The 27,302-nt window shown below is 33.6% G+C and overlaps 2 protein-coding genes across 4 annotated transcripts; one reads left to right on the plus strand and one right to left on the minus strand.

The window, feature by feature from the left end:
• The first annotated feature begins 1,922 nt into the window (after window positions 1-1,922).
• Window positions 1,923-7,355, plus strand: LOC112766920 (uncharacterized). Of its 3 annotated transcripts, none has more exons than XM_025812814.3 (10): window positions 1,923-2,386; window positions 2,523-2,584; window positions 3,749-4,424; window positions 4,599-5,215; window positions 5,319-5,384; window positions 5,844-5,988; window positions 6,073-6,291; window positions 6,461-6,653; window positions 6,750-6,945; window positions 7,043-7,355. In XM_025812814.3, the coding sequence occupies exons 3-10, from the start codon at window positions 3,885-3,887 to the stop codon at window positions 7,158-7,160; spliced, it is 2,094 nt and encodes a 697-aa protein (XP_025668599.1). In that variant the 5' UTR covers window positions 1,923-2,386; window positions 2,523-2,584; window positions 3,749-3,884; the 3' UTR covers window positions 7,161-7,355. The 3 variants fall into 3 exon arrangements, 2 of the variants coding, with proteins under 2 accessions (XP_025668599.1, XP_025668600.1); XR_011875090.1 differs by having other exon boundaries at window positions 1,928-2,386; window positions 6,053-6,291; XM_025812815.3 differs by having other exon boundaries at window positions 1,970-2,386; window positions 2,526-2,584.
• Window positions 7,356-18,533: 11,178 nt separating this feature from the next.
• LOC140180546 (uncharacterized) lies at window positions 18,534-26,674 on the minus strand. Its single transcript, XM_072221769.1, has 14 exons — window positions 26,600-26,674; window positions 26,116-26,475; window positions 25,407-25,636; window positions 23,604-23,723; window positions 23,401-23,459; window positions 23,139-23,207; window positions 22,161-22,211; window positions 21,723-22,043; window positions 21,603-21,627; window positions 20,880-21,497; window positions 20,570-20,805; window positions 19,952-20,253; window positions 19,336-19,896; window positions 18,534-18,866 (listed from the first exon to the last, which is right to left on the minus strand). Exons 1-14 carry the CDS (start codon window positions 26,672-26,674, stop codon window positions 18,534-18,536), a joined length of 3,360 nt encoding a protein of 1,119 aa, XP_072077870.1.
• Between the last annotated feature and the right edge of the window lie 628 nt (window positions 26,675-27,302).

The raw sequence follows: 27,302 nt of genomic DNA on the forward strand, positions 1-27,302 counted from the left end.
AAATATAATTGCACGACTATATAAAATATTGAGTAATTACCCAAATCAGTCCCAGAGATTTTAAAAATGGACATTTCAGTCCCCAAGAAAAATTAATACACAAATCAATCCCCAAAATCTTACTCCGATGAACAAATCAGTCCGCAGTTCATTTTTCGGCAGAGTAATTATTCATATCAGTCCCCAAGGATTTTAAAAACGGACATTTTAGTCCCAAAAAAAAATTAATATACAGATCAATCCCCAACGTTTTTTAACAGTTCTCCATCCAAAAAAAATAAGATAAAATTATTATTATTATTATTATTATTATTATTATTAATTGCACAATAATATTATACCATAATTTTTTTGTTTTTTTTGGATAAAAATAATGATAAATTTATTCATTAGATTCTTATGTATATATATTTTAATATAAAAAGTATATATATATATATATATATATATATATATATATATTTCAATAATAATAATAATAATAATAATAATAATAATAATCAATAAAATTATTAAAAATTATTCTACAAAAAATTCAAAATTAAAACTATTTGATATTTTTGTATTTAATATAATCAAAAGATGTCCTATTTTAGAAAATATGTTTGTATTAAAAGAAAATATTTTAATTTGGATTTCAAAACATCATTATTAACTTAGCTTTGTGCATGTGGACGACGACACTAGCATATTAATACACTCTTTTCATTAGAAACAAGTAAGATGAATAATGATGCTTTCAAATCCAAATTAAAATATTTTCTTTTAATACAGACATATTTTTTTAAAGTAGGACATCTTTTGATTATATTAAATTCAAAAATATCAAATAGTTTCAACCTTGAATTTTTTGTAGAAAAATCTCTAATAATTTTATTGATTATTATTATTATTATTATTATTATTATTATTATTATTATTATTATTATTATTATTATTATTATTATTATTATTGAGTGACTATGTGTGTATATATATTTTTTTTATATTAGAATACATACATAAGAATCTAATGAATAAATTCATCATTATTTTTGTCAAAAAAATACAAAAAAATTATCGTACAGTATTATTGTGCAATTAATAATAATAATTTTATTTTATTTTTTTGGATGGAGGACTGTTATGTCTAATGGAGAAAAACGTTGGGAATTGATCTGTATATTAATTTTTTTTGGGACTAAAATGTCGGTTTTTAAAATCCTTAGAGACTGATCTGGGTAATTACTCTGCTGGGAGACTGATTTGTCTGTCGGAGTAAAATTTTGGGAATTCTGTGTATTAATTTTTCTTGAAGACTAAAATGTCCATTTTTAAAATTTTTGGGGACTGATGATTTGGATAATTACTGTAAAATATTTTAATTGTTGGTGTATCAAAATTTAACTCTTTAAAATTTTATTGACTTTTATGTTGCGCTTGTTTTTTAGAACAGAATAAGACAAGACACTGAGAATAAGACACAAATGACAAAGAAACAAAATTTTGTATTCTTGTATTCTATTTGGTAATAAACTAAAATAAATTATAAAAATCTAATTTATTCTCATTTTTTTTATTCAAAAAATTTGAGAAGAAAAATATAATAATAAAAAATATAATTATGAAAAATTAACCAGAATAATAAAAGAAAAAAATAAAAAACAAGTTGTGTTTTATTAATTTTTCTGTGTCTTTTCTGTTAAGATAAACACAAAATACACTAATTTAATATTATTAGACACAATATTTTTCTATTTATATCTTATTTGTCAAATATAATTTTATATTTTTATGTTCCTTTATTAATATCCTATCTCTATAAATAAACCTTAAAAATTACAAATACAAACAAATAATTTTTTTTACCAAGATTTTGAAAATCAAACCGAATCAGTCGGTTCAACTAAATTAACAAAAACCGATCGATTAACCCCAAAATTATTCTACAAAAAACCAAATTAAAACCCAATTTTTTAAAGGCCCGATTCTTCCATTCAGAATCAAAACGGCGTCAAACGGAATCCAGATTACATAACCCCCCACCCTCTCTCTCTTTCAACCGGAACCCTAGCCGCCACTCTCTCTCTCTCTCTGAGCTCCAGCCCAGCCAGCGCCCACCGCCGCCGTTGCCGAAATCTTCTCCTCAGATCGATCCTCTTCTCCTGGATCCCTTCTCGCGTCGCCAGGTCTGCTCGGAGCTGCTATTGGCGTCGCCGCCTCTTTCCTCGTCGTCAAGCCCGCCTCTTTCCTCGTCGTCATCGGCCTCCCTGAACTCGTGTCTCTGTCCTCTTCGTCGAGCCCCCTCTCTCTCTCTCGCGTCAATCCTGTCTTCGAGGCCCCCTCTCTCTGTCCGAGTTCACTCTCCTTTCTCCCTGGCCGTCCCTTCCCTTCCTCCCTCGCCGGCGTAAGCAAAGCTGCTTCAATTTATGTTTTCTTATTTTGTTAATTTTACTGATTCTGAGTTGCTGATATCTGATCCTGGGTTGCTGATTTTTCTGTCTTTGTTTATTTTTGCTTTTGTTAAAATTTCTATCCACCAGCAGCCTCCGCCGTCGCCTGCAAACTCTGCTGCCGGCACCGCAACGAACACCCAGAAACTTAGGTATTCGTTCTCGTTCTTCATCTTCTATTAGTTGTTCTTTCTCTTTCTAGAACCTAAATTTGTGTCTCCTGTTTTATTTTATCCAAATACTCTTTTTTTTTTCTTCCTCTGGAAATTGAATTTATTTATTTTTAAACTATGGTATTTCGTATGGTGTTTCGTGTCATTTTCGAAATGATAGAACTTTGGCATTAGAATTTCCCTAACTGAATTGGGATTGATGGTGTGATTTTTCTGCTACTTTTCTGTGCCTCTCGATATCTTGATTTCTGAGTAATTGATTATTGAATATTGATCTGTTAAGAATATGGATTAGGTCAATTTTAAAATTTAATTGTTCATCTATTTATGTTATTAGATTAGTTCTGGTTTTGCCTCCTTATGAGATGAAAATACAGTGTGTGATTAAACTTTTATCGATTCAGCGAGTGCTTTTTAATCTTTGTGACTAAACCCTGCTGCTTTATGAAAGAATGAACTAATTAACATTCTCAAACCTTAATTTGCTTCTGATTTGCTTGTCATTTGAATTTAATTAAAACACGAATGGAAGGATGAAGGCCTTAGTTTACTTCTATTTTGCTTGCCATTTATGTTCACTAATCCATCTTCATTAAACACAATGTAATAAGTTTCTTGCTGATGATGGTCTGCAGTCATTAATTTATAATATCACACAGAACATTATTATTTTTCATAATTGAAAAAGTTGAGAAGTAGAAGAAATACAATCTCTGGGATCTCTTTGGAACCAATTTGAATTACAAACTAATAGTGATGTTGAGAAGAAAATGAGTTAAAAATAAAATAGAAAAGGAAGAGAGGTTGAGATATAGATTATGATACAAAGGGATTTCTAAACAAAACCTTATCCGCTCTGCTCTTTCTCTCTCGACTGTTGCTGTTCTAGCCAGATAGGTACAAAACCTTGTTATTTTTCCTTATTTGCTAGTTAATTTTTGTGAAGTTCAAAGTTGATAATTTGATATAGCATTTGTTTAAAATTATTCTAATGTTAAGTAATTAGTTAGAATTTGCCCTCACCACATACTGATGTTTTGGGAACCGGGCACATCATCAAGATAATGTAAAACAAGAACTCAACTTAGCATTTGTTATGTGATGTTGCTGAATTCAACTTTCAATTTGTAATTTATAATGCAGCTGGAACATAGGACATGTGAAGTCCAAAGCAGCTGGACAAAGAAATTGTAGCTGACTAAACCAACGCTTCAAATTCCGCAACCGCCATTTTCTAACAACAAAATCCTTTGTTTTACTGCACCCTTCAACTGGGGCGATGTCTTTGTCAAAAGAATCAGACCCAACGTTGGGTTACCTCACGCGGAAGGACACTGAGGTGAAGCTTCCACGGCCAACGAGGGTCAAGAACAAGACACCTGCTCCAATTCAAATCACAGCGGAGCAGATTCTACGGGAGGCTCGGGAGCGGCAAGAGGCTGAGATCCGCCCGCCAAAGCAGAAGATCACCGACCCCACTGAGCTTGGCGAGTACCGCCTCCGCAAGCGCAAAGAGTTTGAGGACCTAATTCGGCGTGTGAGATGGAACATTGGCGTGTGGATTAAGTATGCACAGTGGGAAGAGTCTCAGAAGGACTTCAAGCGAGCACGCTCCGTTTGGGAGAGAGCACTGGAAGTTGACTACAAGAACCACACCCTTTGGCTCAAGTATGCAGAGGTGGAGATGAAGAACAAGTTCATCAACCATGCACGCAATGTGTGGGACCGCGCTGTCACCCTCCTCCCGAGGGTTGACCAGTTATGGTACAAGTATATACATATGGAGGAGATGCTCGGCAATGTCGCTGGCGCCAGGCAGGTATTCTATGAGTGAGCAAACTGAATAAATTACTCACACATGGATTACAGTTTATCTAACATCAAGCTTTATATCTCTCTAATACTACTGCTGCATAAGTTGAAACAGATAAATAGCTAACAAATATAACTGATTATATGAAAGTGTAAGTAACTTGACTTTTCACATTGGCAGGTTTTTGAGCGGTGGATGAAGTGGATGCCTGATCAGCAGGGATGGCTCTCTTACATCAAGTTTGAGCTTAGGTATAACGAAATTGAGCGAGCTAGGGGGATATTCGAGCGTTTTGTGCAGTGCCACCCTAGGGTTGGGGCGTGGATTCGGTATGCCAAGTTTGAGATGAAAAATGGGGAGGTGGCAAAGGCTAGGAATGTTTATGAGAGAGCAGTGGAGAAGCTTGCTGATGATGAGGAAGCTGAGCAGCTGTTTGTTGCTTTTGCCGAGTTTGAGGAGAGATGTAAGGAGACTGAGCGTGCAAGGTGTATATATAAGTTTGCCCTTGATCATATCCCCAAGGGGAGGGCAGAAGACTTGTACCGTAAGTTTGTGGCATTTGAGAAGCAGTATGGTGATAGGGAAGGGATTGAGGATGCTATTGTTGGCAAAAGAAGGTTTCAGTATGAAGATGAAGTAAGGAAAAATCCGTTGAACTATGATTCATGGTTTGACTATATACGATTGGAGGAGAGTGTGGGCAACAAGGAAAGGATCAGGGAGGTTTATGAGAGAGCTATAGCAAATGTTCCTCCCGCAGAGGAGAAGCGATTCTGGCAGCGATACATCTATTTGTGGTATGCTTGATTTTAATACCTTTATTCCTTAATATGTTTATATTCAGGATTTTTACTTTTTTTCATTTGCCCCTAATATTTGCCATTTGTCTGTGTTACTTAGGATTAATTATGCACTCTACGAAGAGCTTGATGCTGAAGATGTGGATCGAACAAGAGATGTATACAGGTTTGTGCCTTGTATTACTGAAGTTCAGAAATTAATTTTGGAATTCTTCTAAAATTTCTTACGGTTTTGTTTTTAAATCATAATTTTTATTGTATTCTTTTTATAGTAGTAGTAATGTTAAACACAAATTCTTGCATAAAAGTTTCACCCTCCTTGTCCTATACCAATATACATCTGCATTTAAAGTATCTTATGTGCTTCGAGATACCGTAAACTCAAATAGATTCAATTTTGAACCCTATCAAATTGATTGGTTGGAGTCGCCATGGTAATTAGCTTTATGATATAGCATAACCTTGTCTAACATATAGTGATTTGATTTGGATAATGGTCATAGCACTGCAATTTCAATAATTATGAATGAATATCACATCTGTGGTATTGAAGCCAACTCCAATGTTGATATTTTGTATTGTATATTGACACTGCTGCTCCTCTTTGTGGCTGGCTTTCTTATAGGGAGTGTCTCAACTTGATACCACACAGTAAGTTTTCATTTGCAAAGATATGGCTTCTAGCAGCCCAGTTTGAAATACGTCAGCTGAATCTCAAGGGTGCTCGACAGATATTAGGAAATGCCATTGGAAAGGCTCCAAAAGACAAGGTAATACATATTTTGATGTAAATGCAATGATGTCTTTTTATTGAAGCATGGTTATCTTACACAGCCCTGCTCTCTGGACAACAGATTTTCAAGAAGTATATAGAGATAGAACTGCAGCTTGGTAACATAGATAGATGCAGAAAACTATATGAAAAGTATCTGGAGTGGTCGCCTGAAAATTGCTATGCTTGGAGCAAGTATGCAGAATTGGAGAGATCTTTATCTGAGACTGATCGAGCTAGAGCAATATTCGAGCTTGCAATCGCGCAGCCAGCATTGGATATGCCTGAGCTATTGTGGAAGGTACATTTATTGCCTTGCACCAATCAATGCCTAACCATTCTTGTGATCTCATTCTTTCATCATTTCTTTTCTCTTATGTATTATGACATCTTATGTAATGCATAATTTTTCTAATATGCTACATGCATATTTGTGCTAACCTGTCTATCAATTTGTGATTTCAAAACAGGCATATATTGACTTTGAGACTGCAGAAGGCGAATTTGAGAGAGCAAGAGTGCTTTATGAAAGGCTTCTTAATAGAACAAAGCACTTGAAGGTATGGATAAGCTATGCAGAATTCGAGGCAACGGCAATAGATCAGAACAGTTTAGACTTGACAGAAGAAGAGCAAAAGAGGGAATGCCTTCAGCGTGCTAGAAGTATGTGATCCCGATGCTTTTGTTGTTTGTTTATTCTTTGATCTGAAGTGGAATGATATCCTGATTCACTCTACTTCTGTTTCGTGCTTAAATCAGGGGTGTTTGAGGAAGCTCTTAACTATTTCCGATCGTCAGCTCCGGAACTGAAGGAAGAAAGGGCAATGCTATTGGAGAAATGGCTCAACATGGAGGCTTCTTCTGGGGAGCTTGGTGATGTTAGCTTAGTCCAGTCTAAGCTGCCGAAGAAGCTGAAGAAGAGAAGACAAGTTACTACTGAAGATGGTTCTGCCAGGTTTGTATTTTGTTACTTTCAATATCCTATTTTTGCCATTCTGGTTATAAAAGCCTTTATTAGATTTCATATTAACTCGATTCTTTTGATTTGGCAGAATTGAAGAATTCATCGACTATTTGTTCCCTGAAGAAATTCAGACGACTAATCTTAAGATCTTAGAAGCTGCATACCAGTGGAAGAAGAAGCAAAAATTGTCTTCTGGTGACAACTAACAATATTTTCATCTTTTGTCTTGTTTGTCACATGTATATATATGTGTTCAAGTGATTACGGATGGGTTATTGTTAAAATCGAAACTGTTGAATACAGTTATGGTGACTACAACTTAGCCCAGTTACGTCTTTATAACATTCACTGTTTCATCCAAGGCCGACAAATGTTAATCTACAAAACCAAATTTGCTTGTACCTAGTTTGGCAGATTATGAACTGATTATGTGCAAATCATTAGGAGCGATTGTGGTTTGAGGTAAAAGGATCAAGAGTTGGTTGTGCTTAGAGACGAAGAAACCAACAAGGCAGCTTTTTATTTTTTATTTTTTTAATTGAGTTTCATCGCCATTTCTATTCCGACCGTTTTGGAAGATTTGGTCACAAAGACCAGGAATATTAATATTATACGAGTTCAGAATGTTCTGCGTCTCGTTTTCTAGCCAAACCATACAATATACATATAACGAATGAGTTGCAATTCGTCGCCCTCGTTTTCTTTTGGCTGTGTGTAATGTGTATTGCTCAGGTGAATATATTAATTTTATATATTTTTAATCATGTTATAAAAGATTAATAAACTAAAAGGAAAAAAGAAAAACAAAATAGTATGTGCAAATTGAAAATCAGATGTGTTGTTTCATGTATTTTAATATATATTTTATATTTTAATATATATTTTATACGAATAATTAATTTGTACGTTAATTTTTTTTACGTATGCCTGATATTTATTAAAAAAAAAGTAGCAGATCTACGCTTGATAGGATACCAAAGAACGTCTAAGTAATTTCTTTATACGAGCAACCATTATACATAATTTTTTTTTATGTACATTTGTTTTTATAATTTTTTATTGTAAAAAAGATTTTTTTTATATCTTTTTTCAATTTTTATCAATGTTCGTATTATCAAAGATCAAAGATATACTTTATTGCATATATATCACAAGTATGTTAGAGAATTTAAATATATGATTTATGGAATTATTAGAGGTACGTAACGTCTCGAACGATGATACCATTATATCTTATCAACTTGGAAATAAATCTGACAGGAAGTAATGGTTTTCATACAATTGAACAGTACTCGTCTATGATAAAATCCTCACGACAGTAAATAATTCATCATCAACTTGCTTGTGTTTAATTATTGGCTGAGGAAAAGTTGCAGGGAACTAAAGAGATTGGATCATAATGCATAGTCTATCTTCTCATGCTCTGCAGATAGTAATAATGCGTGTTCTAATTATAATTATGCATTAAATAAATTCAATAATTATGTAGAGTACTTTCAAAGTTGGAATAATATGAGGAGACTTCTTCAGTGAATTTGGGAATACAGATACTAAGTAAATATTATTAGCTTCTGGAAAGAGTATATATAGAGATATTTATCTGTAGGGGACTTCGTTCTATAATAGCTATGGTTAATTATTATGTCTAAGGTATCTACAAAATCATTTTCTTTCTTTTGCTATCCATGTTAACACCTCAAGGACCGCTATTACTCATTGTGTTCAATTTTCTTTTTAATTAACAATATATATCATTATTTAAATTTCAATCAACACACATTTTTACTCTTTTTAATTCAATTTTTTTAAAATAATAAAAAATAATTTCGTTCTGATAAAAATAAACTATTAATATTTAACATTTAAAATTAATTTTAATGATTATATTAGTAAAAATAAATACTAATACTTACACATAAATATAAAATTATGTCACGTTTATTTTTTATTTATTTTCATAAATATAATATTTTTTTTTTTGTTATTGAGATGTGCTTTGAATTTATTCAGAACTTTAAAATAGTTAAATTCACCACTAGGGTTTTTTTTTAGATTTAATAGATTGTAAATGACTAGTGGTTTAAGTATTTCAAAAAACAAAAATCTAACATGACTAGTGTGACATACACTTACCAACCAACTTAACAAGTTAACATTATTCCACATCACCCATTTGAGTATTTACTCTAAAGATATCGTTCAACTCTTTTTTTTTTATTTCGTATTTTAAAGTATTTAATATATATTCAGATTTTGTCAATTTTACACCCAATTACTTGAGATAATGTTTGTCTTTTTAGCTCCAAAGGGATAATATGATTTTGTTATATGCTTCTACTTCTACTAATATTAGCAAATTTTTTTAAAAAATTGGTTTACTTTTGAGTAAAAAATTCTAAAATTCTCTATGAGAAAGTGCATTGAATTTGTAAACTGAAGTGTACAACATAAATAATCACTTACTTTAAAGAGCCTACAAGAAAATCCAAGAGTTTAAATGTAGTTTTAATTAATTTCTTAATAAACTAGAATTTATACTCACAAAATTTTAAATGCGGACAAATTTATTGTCGAAACAATGAAATTAAAATTAGAAAAAGTATAGGGTACCAATATACTATCTGTTAATTTATTATCAATAATAATTAATTATTATATTTTAAACACATGTATAAGGACAAGTTGATGCAGGTCTTCCCACGTACCAGATGCAGGTCTCTATTTTTCCCAAAGGAATCATTAGTAAATTGGAGTCTATGATGAGGAATTTTCTTTGGAAAGGACAAGTTGATGGAAGAGGATTGAATCTTGTTAGTTGGAAGGTACTGGTTACTCCAAAAAAATATGGAGGTTTGGGGATTAGAGATCCTTATTGTGTAAATATTGCTCTTCTTGGAAAGCTAGTTTGGACTTTTTTCCAGCAGCCAAACAAGCTATGGGTCCAATTATTGGATGCCAAATACCGATCATCTCTATATGACTGTTTTAGTTATCCTAAGAACAAGGACTCTCCCATTTGGAGGTGTCTTTGCAAGGCTTGGAAAGTGTTGAAGGATGGGTTTGCTTGGTGTATTGGAGATTTGAACCAGAATTTTTGGTTTTCTAGCTAGAGGAGAGAAGGACGGTTATCTAATGAGATGGATTATGTCCACATTTCTGATTCGAATCTCCGGATACAGGATATTTGGTCGGTTGGTAGGTGGCATTTGGATACTCTTTATTCTCCTTTATCTCAAAATCTGAAAGATAATATTCTCTCTTACAATCCAGATGAACAAGCAGGTCCGGAAGTGGGTTGGTATTGGAGTGGGTCTGCTGCCAAAGTCTATGACTCACGCAATGGTTACTTGTGGTTGTGTAAGCAGCTGTTTGGTTGGGAGGAGAGGGAGAATTGGCTTTGGCTTTGGCGTCAGCTTGTTCCGGAAAAGCATAAGTTTTTGGCTTGGTTGTGTCTTAAGGAGGCTCTTCCTACTGCAAGTTTTCGCTTTAGAAGAGGGATGTCGTCATCGGATAGGTGTCCAAGATGTCTTTCTAGTCAGGAATCGGTTATACATTGTATTCGGGATTGTCCAAAAGCTCAGCTTGTCTGGCAAAGGTTGGATATTACTTGTCATCCTTTGGATTTGAAGAACTGGTTCTTGTATCATAGCAGAGAGCACCCGTTCAAGTTCTTTTCGGGACTTTGGTGGATATGGCGAGCAAGGAATAACGACATCTTTAATCCCCATGAAACTTGGCCTCCGGAAAAAGTCATTTGTCTGGCATTAACTTCAGAAAAGGAGCTTAGAAATATTTTTGAATTACAACGTATGTCCCTTCCCTCTACTCTAAATGGTTTTTGGAATCCCCCATCCATTGGTACTTTTAAGATTAATTGTGATGCTAGTTATTTTGGTTCGGGTGATAGTGTTGGTTTTGCTTGTGTTATTAGAGATTGTAATGGGAGCTGGTAAAGGGGGTGTTTGGAAATGATTGAGAGTAATAGTATTCTTCAAGGAGAATTGTTTGCTATTTGGAGAGGATATCTCTTAGCTTGGGATGTGGGTCAACGAGATGTTATTTGTGAGACGGATTGTGTGGAAGCATTTAATCTTGTTACTCAAGATGGTTTTGGGTTTATTGATCCACTGGTGCTCAAAATAAGAGATATCATGCATTGGAATTGGCGTGTTGACTTTCGTTTGATTATGAGAGATGCAAACACGGTGGCAGATACTATGGCAAAGATGGCGATGAAGTTACAACTTTCGCATGTGGAGATTCTTTCACCTTGGGAGGAGTTTAAGAGTAGTCTTAAACGGGACTGTCCATCTATTTAAGCAGTTCCTTGTTTTGTTTCTTTTGTTTTTCTTTGTTTAATTTATTTCAGTCACCAAAAAAAAAACACATGTATAAGGAGACACATCCAGAAAATAACATCTATAAAGACACTTTTATTAGACACAGCCATAAAAAAGACATTTTTATTAGACATATCCACAAAGACACTTCCATTAAACACAATTATAAACAAGAGTTGGCAGAAATGCTGTCAGTAACGTAGTGGAATTATTAAAGTTATAACCATAAAAAATTAGCTATATACGATAAAATTATCTAAATTCTAAAAAATTATCCAAAATTTTTAAATTACCCTTCTCTCCACCACTACTTCCATTATCCTCACTCTCTTTCTCTCTCTGTCACCGTTGAATTCTCACTCGCCACCCACACTTTAAACCATCACCACCACCACCACCAAATACAACATCAAATTCAGAAAAAGATTTAATAACAACAATAACAATAATAAAAACAAAAATAGTTCTATATTCAAATTTAAAAGTAAATTTAATAACAAGAACAACAATAAAAACAAAAATAGTTTCAAATTCAATAAAAATTTGAATGCAGAGGAGGACTAAGACAGTGAGATAGATTTGTTAGTGCTTGAATTGGAAAAAATAATGATAACACGGCAGTGGCACTGAGTTGGAAAATCGCTCCAAGCATAGCGAGTTTCAATCTAACCTTAACATCCTCTCTTGCCAGCCTCCTTACGGCGGAAGAAGCGGTGACTCGTCTTATCAAATCTATCGTATAAAGTCGAAGCTCTGACAGTTTCTGTATCTACATCCAAAGCCGCCATCTCAAGAGATTCAAGAGCTTCAACCTAACATTGCGCTTCGGATTCGTTAGGGTTGGATATTCAACACCGCCCTTCTTCTCCCACAACTCAACAACGTCGTCACCGCCATCACCTCCAAATGCCACAACCATTGTCCTCTTCCTTCTCCATATCAAATCTTCTCTCCAACTCCTTCCTCCCACCACACAGCCCTCTCTCTTACCCTCTTTCCTCTTCTTTCTTTGCCTAATCTCTTTTTTTCTCTTTTAAAAAAATAAAAAATATAAAATTGAATGTTGTTACATTTTGTTGTTGTTAAGCGACAAGATGTTGGTGATTGCGGGGTTATACGACTGCAGTTAGAGATGAAGAAGGAGAAGGTGTTAGTGATGGTGGAAAGATAGAATTGTGAGACTGAGAAAGTGGTGGTGATGATGACATCACAGTTAATGTTAAGGTGAGGGCCGGGCTACTTTGGATAGTTTTTTAGGGTTAGATAGTTTTGTGGTATAGAGCCGATCTTTTATGGGTACAACTTCAATTTCGTTGTTTTATAAATAGATTTATAATCGTGTAGCACTTTCATTGGTACAATAGTAGTTTACTCATAGTTTAAATAATCAATAGATTTCTGCTAATGCAATTTCACATTAACAGTTATTAATTTGAGATTTAGTTAAATATATTGTATTGGTTAAATGAATACATAAAAAAGTTGATTTTTGATGATGTATGGTTGATCAGCGAGTAGAGAATAGATATGCGGCAAGGAGGATAAAGTGGTGAAGCTGACAATGGAATAACTCTTAATGTAACAAGTGGTAAATTCTTAATTGTTACCACGAGGCTAGTTTTGGAAATTTGAGACAAAGAGGCTGATTGTTGGGGTGTGGGTCAGAACTACATGGGGAAAAAATAGTGAAAACTCAAGTGTGTTTGGGTTTGGAAAAAAAAAAGAATAAGGTTAATTTTATTCCTTCTAGAAGGAGTATTGTCGCCAGTCGTTGAAGTTCATTTCGTCAATGCGGCTTCCCACCCGCTTGCTCCTCTCCTACACTTACTCTGTCACCAAGTTTTCACCTGCCTTCCTATTCTCCACCTACTGTCACAGTCAAAACTTTAGTTCTTGAGTACTAAACTCCCAATACAATACTTAACAGTTCTGAGTTTTGAATAGTAACATCTACAAATTCTCGATCAATTTTGCCCTAAATTCATTCCCTTCATATTGCAATTTTTAGTGATTTCACTCACATCAATTAGTAACGTCTTCCACTTGTTAATTACTTTTGTTTTGTGATCCTAATCATTTACCACGCCTTCATTCGGCCTTTCACCGTGCTTTTTCGGGTTAACAATTCTGGTCGTCCCTCTAACATTCCAACTATTGCCATCTTATTGGATATTCTGACTTAGGCACTTTAGTCTCTCTTTTGTTAAGATCACTAGAGATGTCACTATATAGCACTTTAATTTTAATTTTACACGTCCATCTAATTACGTATCATTAGATCAGCAAAAATAATTACTTTCAATGATCAATGCGTGAATGATCATCTAAACAAATAGATATTATTAAATGACTATGCAAAATACTTTATATTGTCAATGGATCAAAATTAAGAATTTTTTCTAAAATGAAACAAAAAATATTTCTAAAATTCTTTTTTTTTTGCAAGTGGTACACAGTTCGGATGCCAATCTCGATATGTTGCAGTTAATACCACCCCAATCTGCATGTTAATATGGTACAATTTGTCCAAAGCTATCCCGATCCGCATCACTTTGTCAGAGCCTTACCCGATTTGCCACCCACTTCGATTGACACGCACACACTCGATTTTGGTCCACTTCACCACATATAAATGCATCTTCTCACTTTCATTTGTTGCACACGTAAAATACTTCTAACCTATATAAATTTCTCATCTTACTCTCACTCGTTATTAGGACGGTTAGTCCCACTCACATTTGAAGTGGATTTGTAACCCAATATACAGTAGATAATGTCGAGTTCAGGTGCCAGACCAACTTACCCGACCAACCTGTACTTTAATATATAATGTATATGTTCATAAAAATATATATACATATAATAAATAACAAGAAAGTTTGAATTCAATTTCATTTTTTTTACAAATATTTAGTGTCACCAGACTAATAGTTCAATTGGCTAATAATATATAAATAATATTTGATATTATAAAAATATGAAAATACTAAATATTATGTTTGAGAGAAAAAAAAATTATTTTATTCTAACTAGGTCGACTATGGTTAGGTTGAAAAATTTAAAGCATAGGTAAAATTCAAATTAAAATGTTTAAATCCACAAATAATTAGAGTAGAACTTAAATATATCTCATCTAACTATCTTACGCATTGTCGTTTCTACTCATTGCACAAATCAAATTCATATGACTATTACCTACTGCGTTCAAAAATCATAATTTTATGTAATCTTTTCATATATTTAAAAATAATCAAAATTTTCTATTTACCAATTAGACCTCTCTTTTCACTAAAATACTAGTGAAAGGACCCGTGCTACGCACGGAAAAAGTTACATACAAAACAACATAATTTTAAACCAAATATATGGAAGGAATTACATGAAATCAATTTAAAAACATCTAACATAGCTTGAAACACAACAGTATCACATAAAAAATGTAAAACTACTTGAAATGACATCAAGAAATATTGTTAAAAATCTCCCTGAGTACTACATTTATTGTACTATCCTTGGGCATGGTACCATTATTCTGAATCAGCACTCTAAGGCATTTCTTTGATTTTACTCGAGATAGTGCAATATACAGTTGTCCACGTGTAAAAATGGGGATCGACAAAAATAGCCCAACAACACCCAAAGTCTGTCCTTGCGCCTTATTTATAGTCATTGCGAATTAAACAATCAAAGGGAATTGTCTGCTTCTGAACCTAAAAGGGAGTGTGTCATTATTTGGTATCATGTCCATGCATGGAATGAGCACAACTCGGCCTGTCTGGTCCCCCGTCAATATAATGTACTCAATTACATGATTACCTAAATGACGAACCTGTATTTTCGTGCCATTGCACAACCCATTAGACTGATCAATGTTCCGAAGCAACATAACTGGTACACCTTCCTTCAAGCATATTTGGTGTAGAGGTAACCCTGAACAATTAATCGCATTCAAAATGTAAGAATCGCGAATTAATTAACCGATTAATTAACGTAAAATAATAATACATTAATTGCCCAGAATAGGTCCAAAATTTTAGAATATTAATTGGAAAATATAAATATGATTTTTGGACTCATTAGATTTTTCTAAGTTGGAAAATGTTATTTTCTTCGAAAAATTGCGTAAAAACGCATACCGGTAAATTAACCGGCAGTACCGACTTAACTCTGTCCGGTACTATGTGAAAATAATTAAAAACAGTAGAAAACTTTAGAAAAATATTTAAAATTGAAAACTAGACACTAATTTTAAAGGTTTGACCCAACGAGCTAAAAACGCTAACAGGTTGGACCGGGCCCAAGTTGGACCCAAGTCCAACATTATATAAGTCCCTTAAGTGGCCAATTCAGCCACTTTAACACAACACAAGCAGCAACAACGTTGAAGTGAAGAGAGGAGAGGGGAGGGTTTCATTCACTATTCATCTTCTCCTTCTTTCTCTTATAACTTGAGCTACAGAGCTCCGATTTGCATGCCGTCAGTTACTACGCAAAGCTCTTGTCGAGCCCGTCACTTCTAGTTTGGTATTGTGGTAAGCTTTTAACTTATCTTTGTCCAGTTTACTGCCCTAAGAATTTCGAGTTTGGGGATTTTGGTTTGAGTGAAATCTTGTATTTTTAGGTGTTTAGGTACACTTTAGCACTTGATTCCTATTGGGTTTAGACTCAATCAATATTAGGTGAGCTTGAATTGGTGTTGTATGAAGAATGTTGGTGATTTGAATAGCTTAGAAGTGGATTTGGTGGCTTGAGGAATTGTAGAAGCTTGATTTGTACTCAATCTTGGGCTTTTGTGCATATTGGGAATCGGCCAAGGTATGGTTTTGGTTTTTTCTATGTAGTATATAATATTTCTGGACACTTAGACTAAAGACCCATAGGATAGGTTTTGGATTGATATGGTTGTTGATATTGGTTGGTTGATGATGTATGATGAATTGATATTATTAGTGTTGTTAAATAATGAGGTTGAAGCATGATGTATGATGAATTTGAATGAATGTATATTGTTGATTGTTGATATAAAGCATGAATGAGAATTGATGATGAAGATTGAAAGTGATAGAATGATGATTGGTGAATGTGTTGGTGGAGGTTTGATTTTAGTGATTATATACTTGATGTTTGATGGTTGAGAATGATGTAATGTGAAGGAAAACTTGGTATAAATTGGTGGAATGTGACATAAAGGGTAGATTTTGATGTAAATTGGAGTTGGAAGGACTTTAGTTTGATTTTGTTGAGTATTGTGGAAAATTGAGATTTTGTGAACTTTTGGTAAGATTGAAATTTTGGTGAACTTCCATGAATCATATCTTGAACTACCATACTTCAATGTATTTTATATCAAATGAAAGGGGGATTGAACAAGCTTTAAAATGGTTTAAATTTTGTGAAAATCCGAATTTGGTAGAAAAAGATATGATTGTGGAAAGTTTGGTGTCAAAATCTGAAATTCTGCAACATTGCAGAATTTTGTGATTTCTGGTTTGTGTGCGCATGCACAACCTTGTGCATATGCACACACAGGGAAAAGCCTTCTGTTGAGAGCGCTAGCACAACCTGTGCACGCACATAACCAATGAAGTATTACAACCTGTGCGCACTCACACGTTGGAAGGTGCGTTCTGTTGGGGGCGCTAGCATGCCTTGTGCAAGCGAACAGAATTGCAAAATTTGGTATCTGTGCGTACGCACACATTTTAAAATCTCCCTGGGCATGCGCACGCACACCCCTGTGCGTACGCACATGCCCTGTTTTCCAATTAAAACTTTGTTTTCAACTATTTCACCTTTCCAACGAGCTTGTAAACTTCTGTGACACCTTTTTAAGATTGTTGGGCTTATTTTTGGATATCAAAATATGGAAAAAGTCTTAAGTGGAATTAATTGGTAGTTATTTCGAAAGGTTAGCGAACGGAGGCTTAGGTTTCTGGTGTACTGAGGATGGATTTGGTCGAGAGAGAAGGAAGAGTAATGAATTGATGATTATTGAAAGTAAATTGAGAAAGTGACGAACTACTGTGTTCGGAATGGAAATGTTGAATTGTCAATGGTTGAGATGAGTCAAGGAATCGGAATGAAATGATGAATCCATGATATACTGAAAATATTGTTTTATACTAAGATTGTTGAGACGCTATGCGCCCGGCAAGGACGGCGGTGGGATCCCGCCTGTCGAGGTAGCGGCGGTGGCGTAAGGGCGGTGGTTCGTCCCATTTGCGTTGAGATGTGAGGTCCGTGGCAAGAGTATCCCGCTCGCATCCCTTCGAATCAATAGAGTGTGCAGGCACAAAATCCTGGACAGTGTTCCGAGCACCATATCTCGGGGGATCCCAATGATGATTCCGAAGGGCGACATCTCCATGGAGATGTGTCGGGTTGGCAGTTGAACCGACAATTTGATATCACAGTCAATAGGACAGACATTCATCATGTGCATCTTCTATTTGTTTGTATGCTTTTCCGACTTGTAATTGTTTGCCTATTTGTATAACATGTCTAATTGCCTACTTGAATTAATTGTTTGCCTACTTGAGCTATATCTTTCATCGAGCTTCTAGAATATATTATTTCTTTCTATATATTATATGTATGAGCTTAGAACTGTCATAACCTTTGATTAATCTTTGCTTTACGACGCGAGGTAAGGCTTATGGTAATTAGGGTGTTACACAAAACATCAGGTGAAAATGTGTCTAACTCAGACTCCATATTACCTTCTTCAACACATAGAGAATCAGAACTAAGATAAACTTTCTGTTCTCCAGGTAGTCGACTCATAATACTGTTGTTCACCTCATTTACAACTTCTAATGTGGGAGCAAGAATCGAACGTTTCTTGAAGTAATCAGTGTGGTTCAAGTTAGAAACAATATTTGGATAGACAAAATGTACCAACTCTGTAAAACCATCTTCAGTATCATTTATGAGCATGTCATCCGGAATTAAAACTTTTGATTCACCATCTGTAGAATCACCGGTGAATCCATCACCAATCTGGATAAGCCACTTGGCAAATTCGTTAACTTCACTATTATCTTCGGAAATATCAGAAGATGCTAAACGCATATTCCTTGTTAAATTAAAGACTGAGCAATGATCCCAGAGGTAAGATGAATTAATGGAAGCTTGAACAATATCTTGACGTGATCCCATCGGTATGACTGGAAGAATATGTCGAAAGTCACCACCTAGTACAACAACCTTACCTGCAAAAGCCATGTTCGGCTTGTAAGATCATTCATATCTTAGGATATCCTTCAGTGACTTGTCCAATGCCTTATAATAGTATTTGTTCAACATTGGAGCTTCATCCCATATAATCAAACTAGCTATGGAAACCAACTTAGCAAGAGATGAACCTTGTTTAATGTTGCAAACTGAATCCTCGTTAATGTTTAGAGGTATCTTAAAGTTTGAATGAGTAGTGCGTTCATTGGGGAGAAGTAGTGAAGCAATACCACTTAATGCAACATTTAGAACAATCTTTCCCTCATACCTTAATGAAGCAGAAAGCGTACGCCAAAGGAATGTCTTGCCAGTACCACCATACACATAAACAAAGTAAATCTGCCACGATCCATGTTCACAGCATCAAGTATTGTATGATATGCATAGCTCTCTTCATTATTCATAGATTGCAAAGCATCATTCAACTCTTGATGGAGTAAAATTCTATCAAAATTCAACTCATCCATTATCAACCGATCCTCAATACCATCAATCGCTTGTATATCGGGATAAGGCAACGTAGAAAATTCTTTCAAAGATCTACCATTAGCTTGTAATCATTCCTCAAGTTTCATCAATGTTAAGTTTAAAATCTGATCATCAGCTAATACTAAATCTATAAAATTTATAACAAAATGGTAATCACCGAAGAAGAAAACCAAGAAAAGTTAACACAACTGCATAATTATATGAGATAGTGATAAATAATAGTGTAAAAAAATAAACACAAACCATCAGAATGGTGAATCCTTCTCTGCAAGTATAGTATGTCTTCGGATAATTGCTGATAGCATGACTACCAAACTACTTCAGGGCAAGATATGTTATTAGATATAAGAAGAATAACAAAGAGATCACGAACATACGAACCAGATGCCCATGAACTTGCTTCCAAAATAGCATCAATAAACTCCTTGTCATCTTGAAGAAGACCTAATGCATAACATGCTTCTTTGAATGTGTCATAAACAACACCTTCGACGGTCCTAATATCAATGAAACTTCTGCATCCTTTCTGTATGTTAAGTAAAAGTCTCGAATAATAATCTTCACCATTCCCCCTAGGGACATGAGTTGACCGGCCAATAAAAAAACCCTGTTTTCGTGGGACCCAGATGGAAACATCATCTTTCCATACAAACTTGTTCGGGAACTCACTATAGGTCAAGGACCTGGCAAAGGGATACACATTATTAGCAAGGAACCATGCCAATAATTTGGTCAACTTTCCTTCTACACGATTCAGAACAACTTGAATATTATCATGATCTCTAAAAATTACAGGATGATCTTCAAGGAGGTGAAAAAGCAACCTAATAACAGCAGGTTCTTTAATTTGAATGTCATAACCAAATAATCTCCAAGCTGCCTCGCATGAGGATATATAACGACAGTCATAATAGTTTTTTTATTTCATCCACTACATGTCCAGACATTGAGTCCTCGGCAGATTGATAGAAAGAAGCAGTTACACGATCATTACCCTTGTGCACATATTTAAATAGATACTTGATAGCAGAAGTTTGGCATGTATACTCAACATTTATATGACAGCCATACCTCAGCAACAAATAATGATTGTATGGTACAATGAATGAATTATCAATGATAACATTCCTCTTTGTTAACGTTCGACCATTGTCTAGTCTCTTATACTTGGGGAACCCGACTTTATCAATAACAGTACGTGACCTAAATGGCTTAGGAAAAACTTTGAACAGTGGCCCTGTACCATGCACGGACTCTTTTTGTTATGTCGACTGCAAGGACCATGTACCATGAATCTCTCAACAGCAGCATACAACTTTGGTCTATGATGCTTATCAGGTATCTCAGCAGAAATAAACTTATCAATATCTTATGGAGACTTTGGCTTGTCTAGAGAATGAATGAATAACAATATGTGTGCATGGGGTAAACCCCTCTTCTGAAATTCAACAGTGCATACATCTGAAATAATTAGAAAAAAATAGAGTTAGAACAAATTTGACAATTTGTACGTATAACATGTAATAAAAATGAACTTCTAAAATATATCTTACATCCAACAATTTTGCCAAAAGGAATACTGCTTTTAAAATCTCTTATTAAATGATTAAGCTTAATCTTGAATATCCTTGATACAATATCTGGACGATCTTGGGGTGATAAAGAAGAACCGTGAAGCAATCTCTTAACCTCATCCCAGTCAGGATTGGAAGTAATTGTAATAAAGAAGCTAGGATATCCAGCATATTTGCAAATAGCAAAAGCATCCTTGCAGTTGTTAAACATGTACCTAGGACCACCGGTAAATGTGCTAGGAAGAATAATACACTGCCCAGTGGCAACGGTGTTAGCTTCGCCACTTACGAATGACTCATGTAAGGCCTTGTATCTTCAATCCTTAACTTTGGCTGGTTAAATCTAATAAAGCTCAATCGTTCAACCTCAACCATTGTATATGCATCAACCAAGAATTGTTGGAAAAGTCTAGCAGAATGTAACGAAATAGGAGAATCTTGAGACCTCATCTCCAAGTGATAGGCAAAGAACTCCCTCATGCTGATAGTTTTCCTCTTCTTTGAACCATCAATATTGTAATGAAAGGAAGTTTCAATTCCAACTCTATATCCGTCCTCCGCATATGGAAACAATAAAGGATACTGCAAAGCAAGGTATTGTGGGTGAAGAACATCAATCCTTTTTAACTGGCTAGAATGTGACTCAACTATTATATCCCTTTCCAAAGAGGACTCATCAATATCACCCAATATGATAACTGCAACCTCAGATACTGTTGGCAAATTATAACGCCTTCCATCACTATCCCTTCTTCTAATCAACTTAATTCTTATGTGAGGAGGATTAAAATCTTTAAACCGATCTCGAGCATATCGAAACGTCCTTGCTAATGGGTTGTGAATATCAAGCATAGTTTTAAGTTGAGCTACAATAACCCTTTCCACATCGGTGATATCATCAGATTGCCTATTTAATATTTATAACTGAATTAGACATATTTCGCTGCACAAAAAATACTTGTAGTATAAAATTATTAAAAAAGGTTAATAAAATTTAGAAAACTAAACTTACCGAACAGCTTTAATTCGATTCTCGACTTCATTATCAGTATCATATATATATATAGCTGAGAAAACTTTGGGATATTATTCACTAACGGAAGAAAGCTACCAATAGCATGGTAATTCTAACCGCTAAGTAAAAATGTCGGAGGGGCAGATCCATTGTTTATGTTGTTGTTCATTTTACCAGCCATGGATGTGAATGAAAACAAAGAATTGAATAGTCGAATTTTCTTCTTAAAGAACCTCGATGTCTCATCATGCTTAAAGTGAAGATTTTGTAAAATATCAGGAGCTGATTTAAGAATAGGCAATTCAACCTTTCCATCCATACAACAAAGACCAAAATGTGCTGTAGCATGCCCATTAGTTCTGGTTAACCTCTCTTTATCCCACATGTTGGCATTGCAAAATAGACAGCAAAAAATAGGATCACCCGCATCCCAATAATCTATAGAAGAATAACATGCAAAAATTTTATGCAGAAAATAGAAAAAAAAGTTAAAGAAACATATATATAAATTAATAAAAATAATCCTAAACAATTGTAAAGGGTAAGGCTATAAACCTTCCTCGTTTTCTTCAAGCTGATCATGATCAGAATGTTGAAAAACATGTCCTGTATATTATGAAAGAGATAAACAAATAAATAAGACCTCTAAAATATTTAAGGATTTTGTTATCATATGCCTTTAAGAAACACATTAATAATTTTTATAAACTTTTGTTCAAAATTATCCTCTAAAATTATTAGTGCTAAATCTGAAAACTAAAAATAATCAGAATGTTAATTGACCTTTTACATTATTTTTCTTTATTTCTTCTTCATATTTTCTTATACGTACAGATAAGAAAATTAAGAATGCAGTGGAGTACATCGTTTCTAGCATTTCCTATTCACATTGTAATTCCTCAACCTATCTAATTTACTTTCTTTGTTATATGCTCCTCTGTTTTAAAAAATTTTTAATTAATCTGTCTTATGATTTGATAAAGCAAACCAAAGATACACAGAAATACTATTTAAAAGCTAGAGATTCTTATCCATTTGTACTTGCTAAAAAATAGAGTTTTATAATTTTTTTGTTTAATTTGTTGAATGTACTCTCTCAATTTATCTACTCACACCTACCTTGTCTGTTATAGATGTTACATTGTAATAGTAAAAGAAGGGTAAAAAAATAAAAAAAATACATATGCTTGAGTGAAAAAATAATTTTACAAATAATATATAGATATTATGTTGTAACAGTGAAAGCAACAAAAAATTAAATATGCTTTAAGTCAAAAATTAAATTGACTTACTATTTTTAGAGAAAAATTTGAATAATGTGATTAAAATTTTAAAGCTTAATTTAGGCATGAAAATATGAGAGAGGATGATATTAATTCAGTAGACCAACTAATCCTTAAATGACACATGTATTTATAATTATCAAATACAATTAATGTTTCTAAGCTATGTCCTAAGGGAATAGAACAATAAAATCAAATATTTAATTAAGACATAATATATAAGCTATATAATAGAAAATAAAATCATTACCAATTGTATCCACTATATCTGATTCGGGTATGAAGGCATCATCTATAGCAATGTCATATCCATCAATGACTATATACATAGATATATTGTTACATAATAATTGTACCTTGTATATAAGTAAATAGCATTACTCTAAATAATTTGAAAAAATATAAAAGGTGTAAAATACCTTAGAAGTCATCTCGAACTTCTTGGGAAGAAATTTCAACTGAATAAGCTGCTGAATGATCGATGTCTAATTGGGATTCGTTAAACAAATTACGGGTAGTCCCAGCAAGATGAATCAACGTCTTTGAAGGTGGAATCAAAGGACGTTTGCTCCTAAATTCATACGGAATGAACAACTGAATCAATAGTAAAAAGAAACTCTTCAGAACAAAAATAAATATAATAATAACACATAAATGATGTGGGATAACTGCTTCAAAATAACTACATGAATAATTTTATGTCTGTTGAATATACATGTAACTTGTTTCAGCATCTAAATTGGCAGATGGAACCAAAATAGTCTCCGCATTGGCTCCGGGGTTAGAAATAACATTCTGCTTCAGAGAATGATTCTCCTTACCATGAGTTTGACCTCTACATGTATTAATGGATACAGCAGAATGTTGAGCTAATATGATATTTCAGTTAATAATTAAATAGAAAAAAATCACATATAGACGTAATTTAAATAAACATTAGTAAAAAAAATCAAATGGAATGAAATTTAAAAATCCAGACCATTAGTCTTGTCAGATAGAGGTGTTCTGTTTTGCCCATCACAAAGACAAACATCATAACGATGTATTGAAGTAGAGGCACCGTCATAATTCTGAGTGGATTGAAATATGTTTTTCTTGTCGCACAATATAGGTGAATGATTTGTTGTAGAATTCCTCTTCATAGGTAATATTTGGCTATAAGCAACTTTCATAAATTCAAAACATCCTATTAAATCGAAAGGCTAAATCGTAAGAAAATAAAAAGAGCACATAATGATTGTTTGTGATAAATTCGAAAAGAAGCATACTATCTAACCTTCAAATGCCACGTTTTTAGCCCTCTTCTGCCTTCTAATGAGACTCCTATTGAGCCTTGCAAGCTTAGGAGAAATCTGATAATATGTGTCTTCCATTTCTAACAAATATAAGTTTGCTAGATATATGATGAATACATTGGATGATAAAAATTTTAGAGAATCGTTAATGAATTCATTGAATATAGAAAATGATAGCTAATGAGGGGAACAAAAAAAAAAGAACTCAGACATACCAAACTAATAAGAAATTGAAATTACAATGACAACATATCACATAAAACTGAGATACACAACTGGAAATGGACTATAGAATGAAAGAAAGTGACAATAATATAGACATATAATATGTTTGTATAACCTCTCTAAATGGACCTCTATGGTTACGTTGCATGTGATAGCAATAATCAAGAAATACACGCCTAATGGATGGTGAATGGAGGAAAACACACAACCTAGCATGTAGGCTACAATTTATTGGTTATATTTAAATTGCATGAGTACAGTTAAATAAAGTGAAAAAAATAAAGTTAGAACAAATATTGAAGGGCATAATAATATATAAAAAGGCAAGAAATCAGCGTAAGCCATAATTATACAACAGAAGAAAAAATGATACCGCATAAAGGTGAATAGGTCAGTGGTAGAAAATGAAAATAACAATTAAATCCATAAAAAGGATCAAATAAGTTATTAAAGCTATAATGTAGCTAATGATCATCAAAATGTTAAAAAATTTATATAACCCATGCACCAACTATATATGGAACAACAACCAGTAAATACATTGAATGTATCAGCTTAAAAGTTATATCACGAGCTGGTCATTAAAAACTTGTAAAGCTTGATTGTAACATAAAGAATCCCAAAAATAAAAACAAAATAAAAAACTTAAATAGAATTAATAAGCACAGGAAGAATAATATAAATAAATGAACAGTGTATCTTACTTCAAGCACTTAACATTATAATTAATCATTACATTGATGGATGCATAATTTTTTTTACATAACTAGAGAAGCTTAAAAAAAATCATGTCTAGATACTTAGGTACCATGAAATCATAACATGGTACTTGCATATCTAACCATACAACCAAAATATTATGGGATTAAATCAATGACATGATATATTCATCAACTAAACAAAAATGACCTAACATGGACAATAAGGAAAAAAAAATTATCAAGGTTTAGAAATAGATAATGCTAAACAATACTTAGTTTTTTATAATCTCTGCATACATGACTCTCTCATCTTCTGCTGAAACCATGAACTTAAGCTTGCTACCTACACTTAATAAATTATTCCTAACAAATGCACGCCAAGCCCTGGTCATTAAAACTTCATAATATGACTTCTCTTTGTTTGTCCATCTGAGCACCATGTTGTAAGCATAGCCACCCTTCTGACACAATCTTACATAATCAAATTGAGAAGGAAATGCCTTCTTTGCAAACTCAGGAGGCAAAACCTGATGGAGAATTAATGATGATTAAAAAAATTGATAACAAAAAAGAGATAATTTAAAATGCTTAAATGAACGCTTTCTAAAGAACAGACTGGATATCATTGACATCAAGAACACACACATGGGAAACAAAGAAAGGCTGATATGGCTAGGGTTAGGGAGAAACTCAAAAAAAGTTGGCCGGTTGAGAGTAGCATCACATAGTGGATGGTTAGGGAGAAATACAACATGTTCATTGAAATTCTTTGAAAAAAAGTCATGGAATTTGATTGGTATAACAAAACCAATAAACTGATCTGATTCCATGGTGTATAATGGAATTTCCTGAACAACCTGATTGCCATTGTTAACAACGTCACATGGACTACTCTGGGCATGTTGATGAGATTGTTCTGTCTCCATCAAATTGCAATCAGGGGAAGGAGGTAGATTAGAAAGATTAGAGATCTTAGATTTTTTTTCTTTTTGAATGCAGCTATAACATTGCTCATAAAAATCTGGTCTTCATTGTCAGGCAATTTATCCTTACCCTTGTCAGTAACAGTAGCATGCAAATAACCTTTGTAGCTACGTTTCAAGGCAACCATCCTTAACATCAAGTCATCCCTCACACTAAGAATATAAAAGAACTTTCTGCAAACATATGTTATCTTCAAAGAACCTCCGAATCCAATACCATATATCTCAATGATATTCTGCATTCCATCTATAATGTAAGCACTAGATTCACCCCTAAGGATACGCAACTCAACTTGATTGTCATGTTCATCAAATAGAATAATGGTATCATAAAAAAAATTCTTGTATTCTCTATAAAAAAGGCTTGGAATCCCATGCAGTGACTACAAACATAAAATTTAAAAACAATCACTAAAGAGCTGAAAAACAACTTTTAAAACAAAAGTCTAAATAAATCATAAATGCAACTGAATCAAGTAAAGGTCTCATTAAAGGGGATTCAATTACCGAAAAGGGGTCGATGTTCAAGTAGAATCCTCTAGCATGCAATTCTTGGATAGGTGCCACATTGGTGTTAGCCATTGACACAATGCTTACTACTGGAAGAATTGGAAATGAGCAAAGTAATAGAAAGAAAACTTGGTGCAGAACAATAAATGAAATAAAAAATAGTAATGCAGATCAGTAATAAATAGGATTGTTTCAAAGCAAACTTTACTGCTTATGCCAAAGTAAAATGGATAATAATGTTACATATTTTGAAGTGTAGAAAACTTATATGGATTTATATTGTGAAGGAAACCGACTGAATTCACGTTAACTTGTAAGGGACACCAAAGGTTTTTTAAATAAACTCATAAAACTAAAGAAAACTATATTTGTATACAGAAAGCGTAAATTTCACCAAGCAAAATGATTGAGTAAATAACACTGCAAATAAAACATGATTATATCTATTTGATATCATGAACATGCATAATACTTAGACCTAAGATAACTACTTGATTCTGAAAAATGTGAATTGTAATAATAAAAAAATGCAAGACTTCATTATCCTTTATTGCACTCAATGTAAAATTACTGGTGGATTATCTGTTACAGCAAATAAGCATTATGTTAAGTTTAGAAATTACTACTGGTCAGAACTCCAATTGGTTAGAAGCACATCAGAAGAGGTAATGATTGGCATAAAGTAGTGCAAAAATCAATT

The sequence above is a fragment of the Arachis hypogaea genome, chromosome 17 (genome assembly GCF_003086295.3).
Source record: "Arachis hypogaea cultivar Tifrunner chromosome 17, arahy.Tifrunner.gnm2.J5K5, whole genome shotgun sequence".
NCBI lineage: Eukaryota > Viridiplantae > Streptophyta > Magnoliopsida > Fabales > Fabaceae > Arachis > Arachis hypogaea.

Coding starts and splice junctions, on each gene's coding strand:
- LOC140180546 (XM_072221769.1), bottom strand. CDS start 26,674: ATGGCTAACACCAATGTGGCACCTATCCAAGAATTGCATGCTAGAGGA. Junction 26,476..26,599: donor TGAACATCGACCCCTTTTCG/GTAATTGAATCC, acceptor TTATGTTTGTAG/TCACTGCATGGGATTCCAAG. Junction 21,628..21,722: donor TCCGACATTTTTACTTAGCG/GTTAGAATTACC, acceptor CTGATAATGAAG/TCGAGAATCGAATTAAAGCT.
- LOC112766920 (XM_025812814.3), top strand. CDS start 3,885: ATGTCTTTGTCAAAAGAATCAGACCCAACGTTGGGTTACCTCACGCGG. Junction 4,425..4,598: donor ATGTCGCTGGCGCCAGGCAG/GTATTCTATGAG, acceptor TCACATTGGCAG/GTTTTTGAGCGGTGGATGAA. Junction 5,989..6,072: donor GAAAGGCTCCAAAAGACAAG/GTAATACATATT, acceptor TCTGGACAACAG/ATTTTCAAGAAGTATATAGA.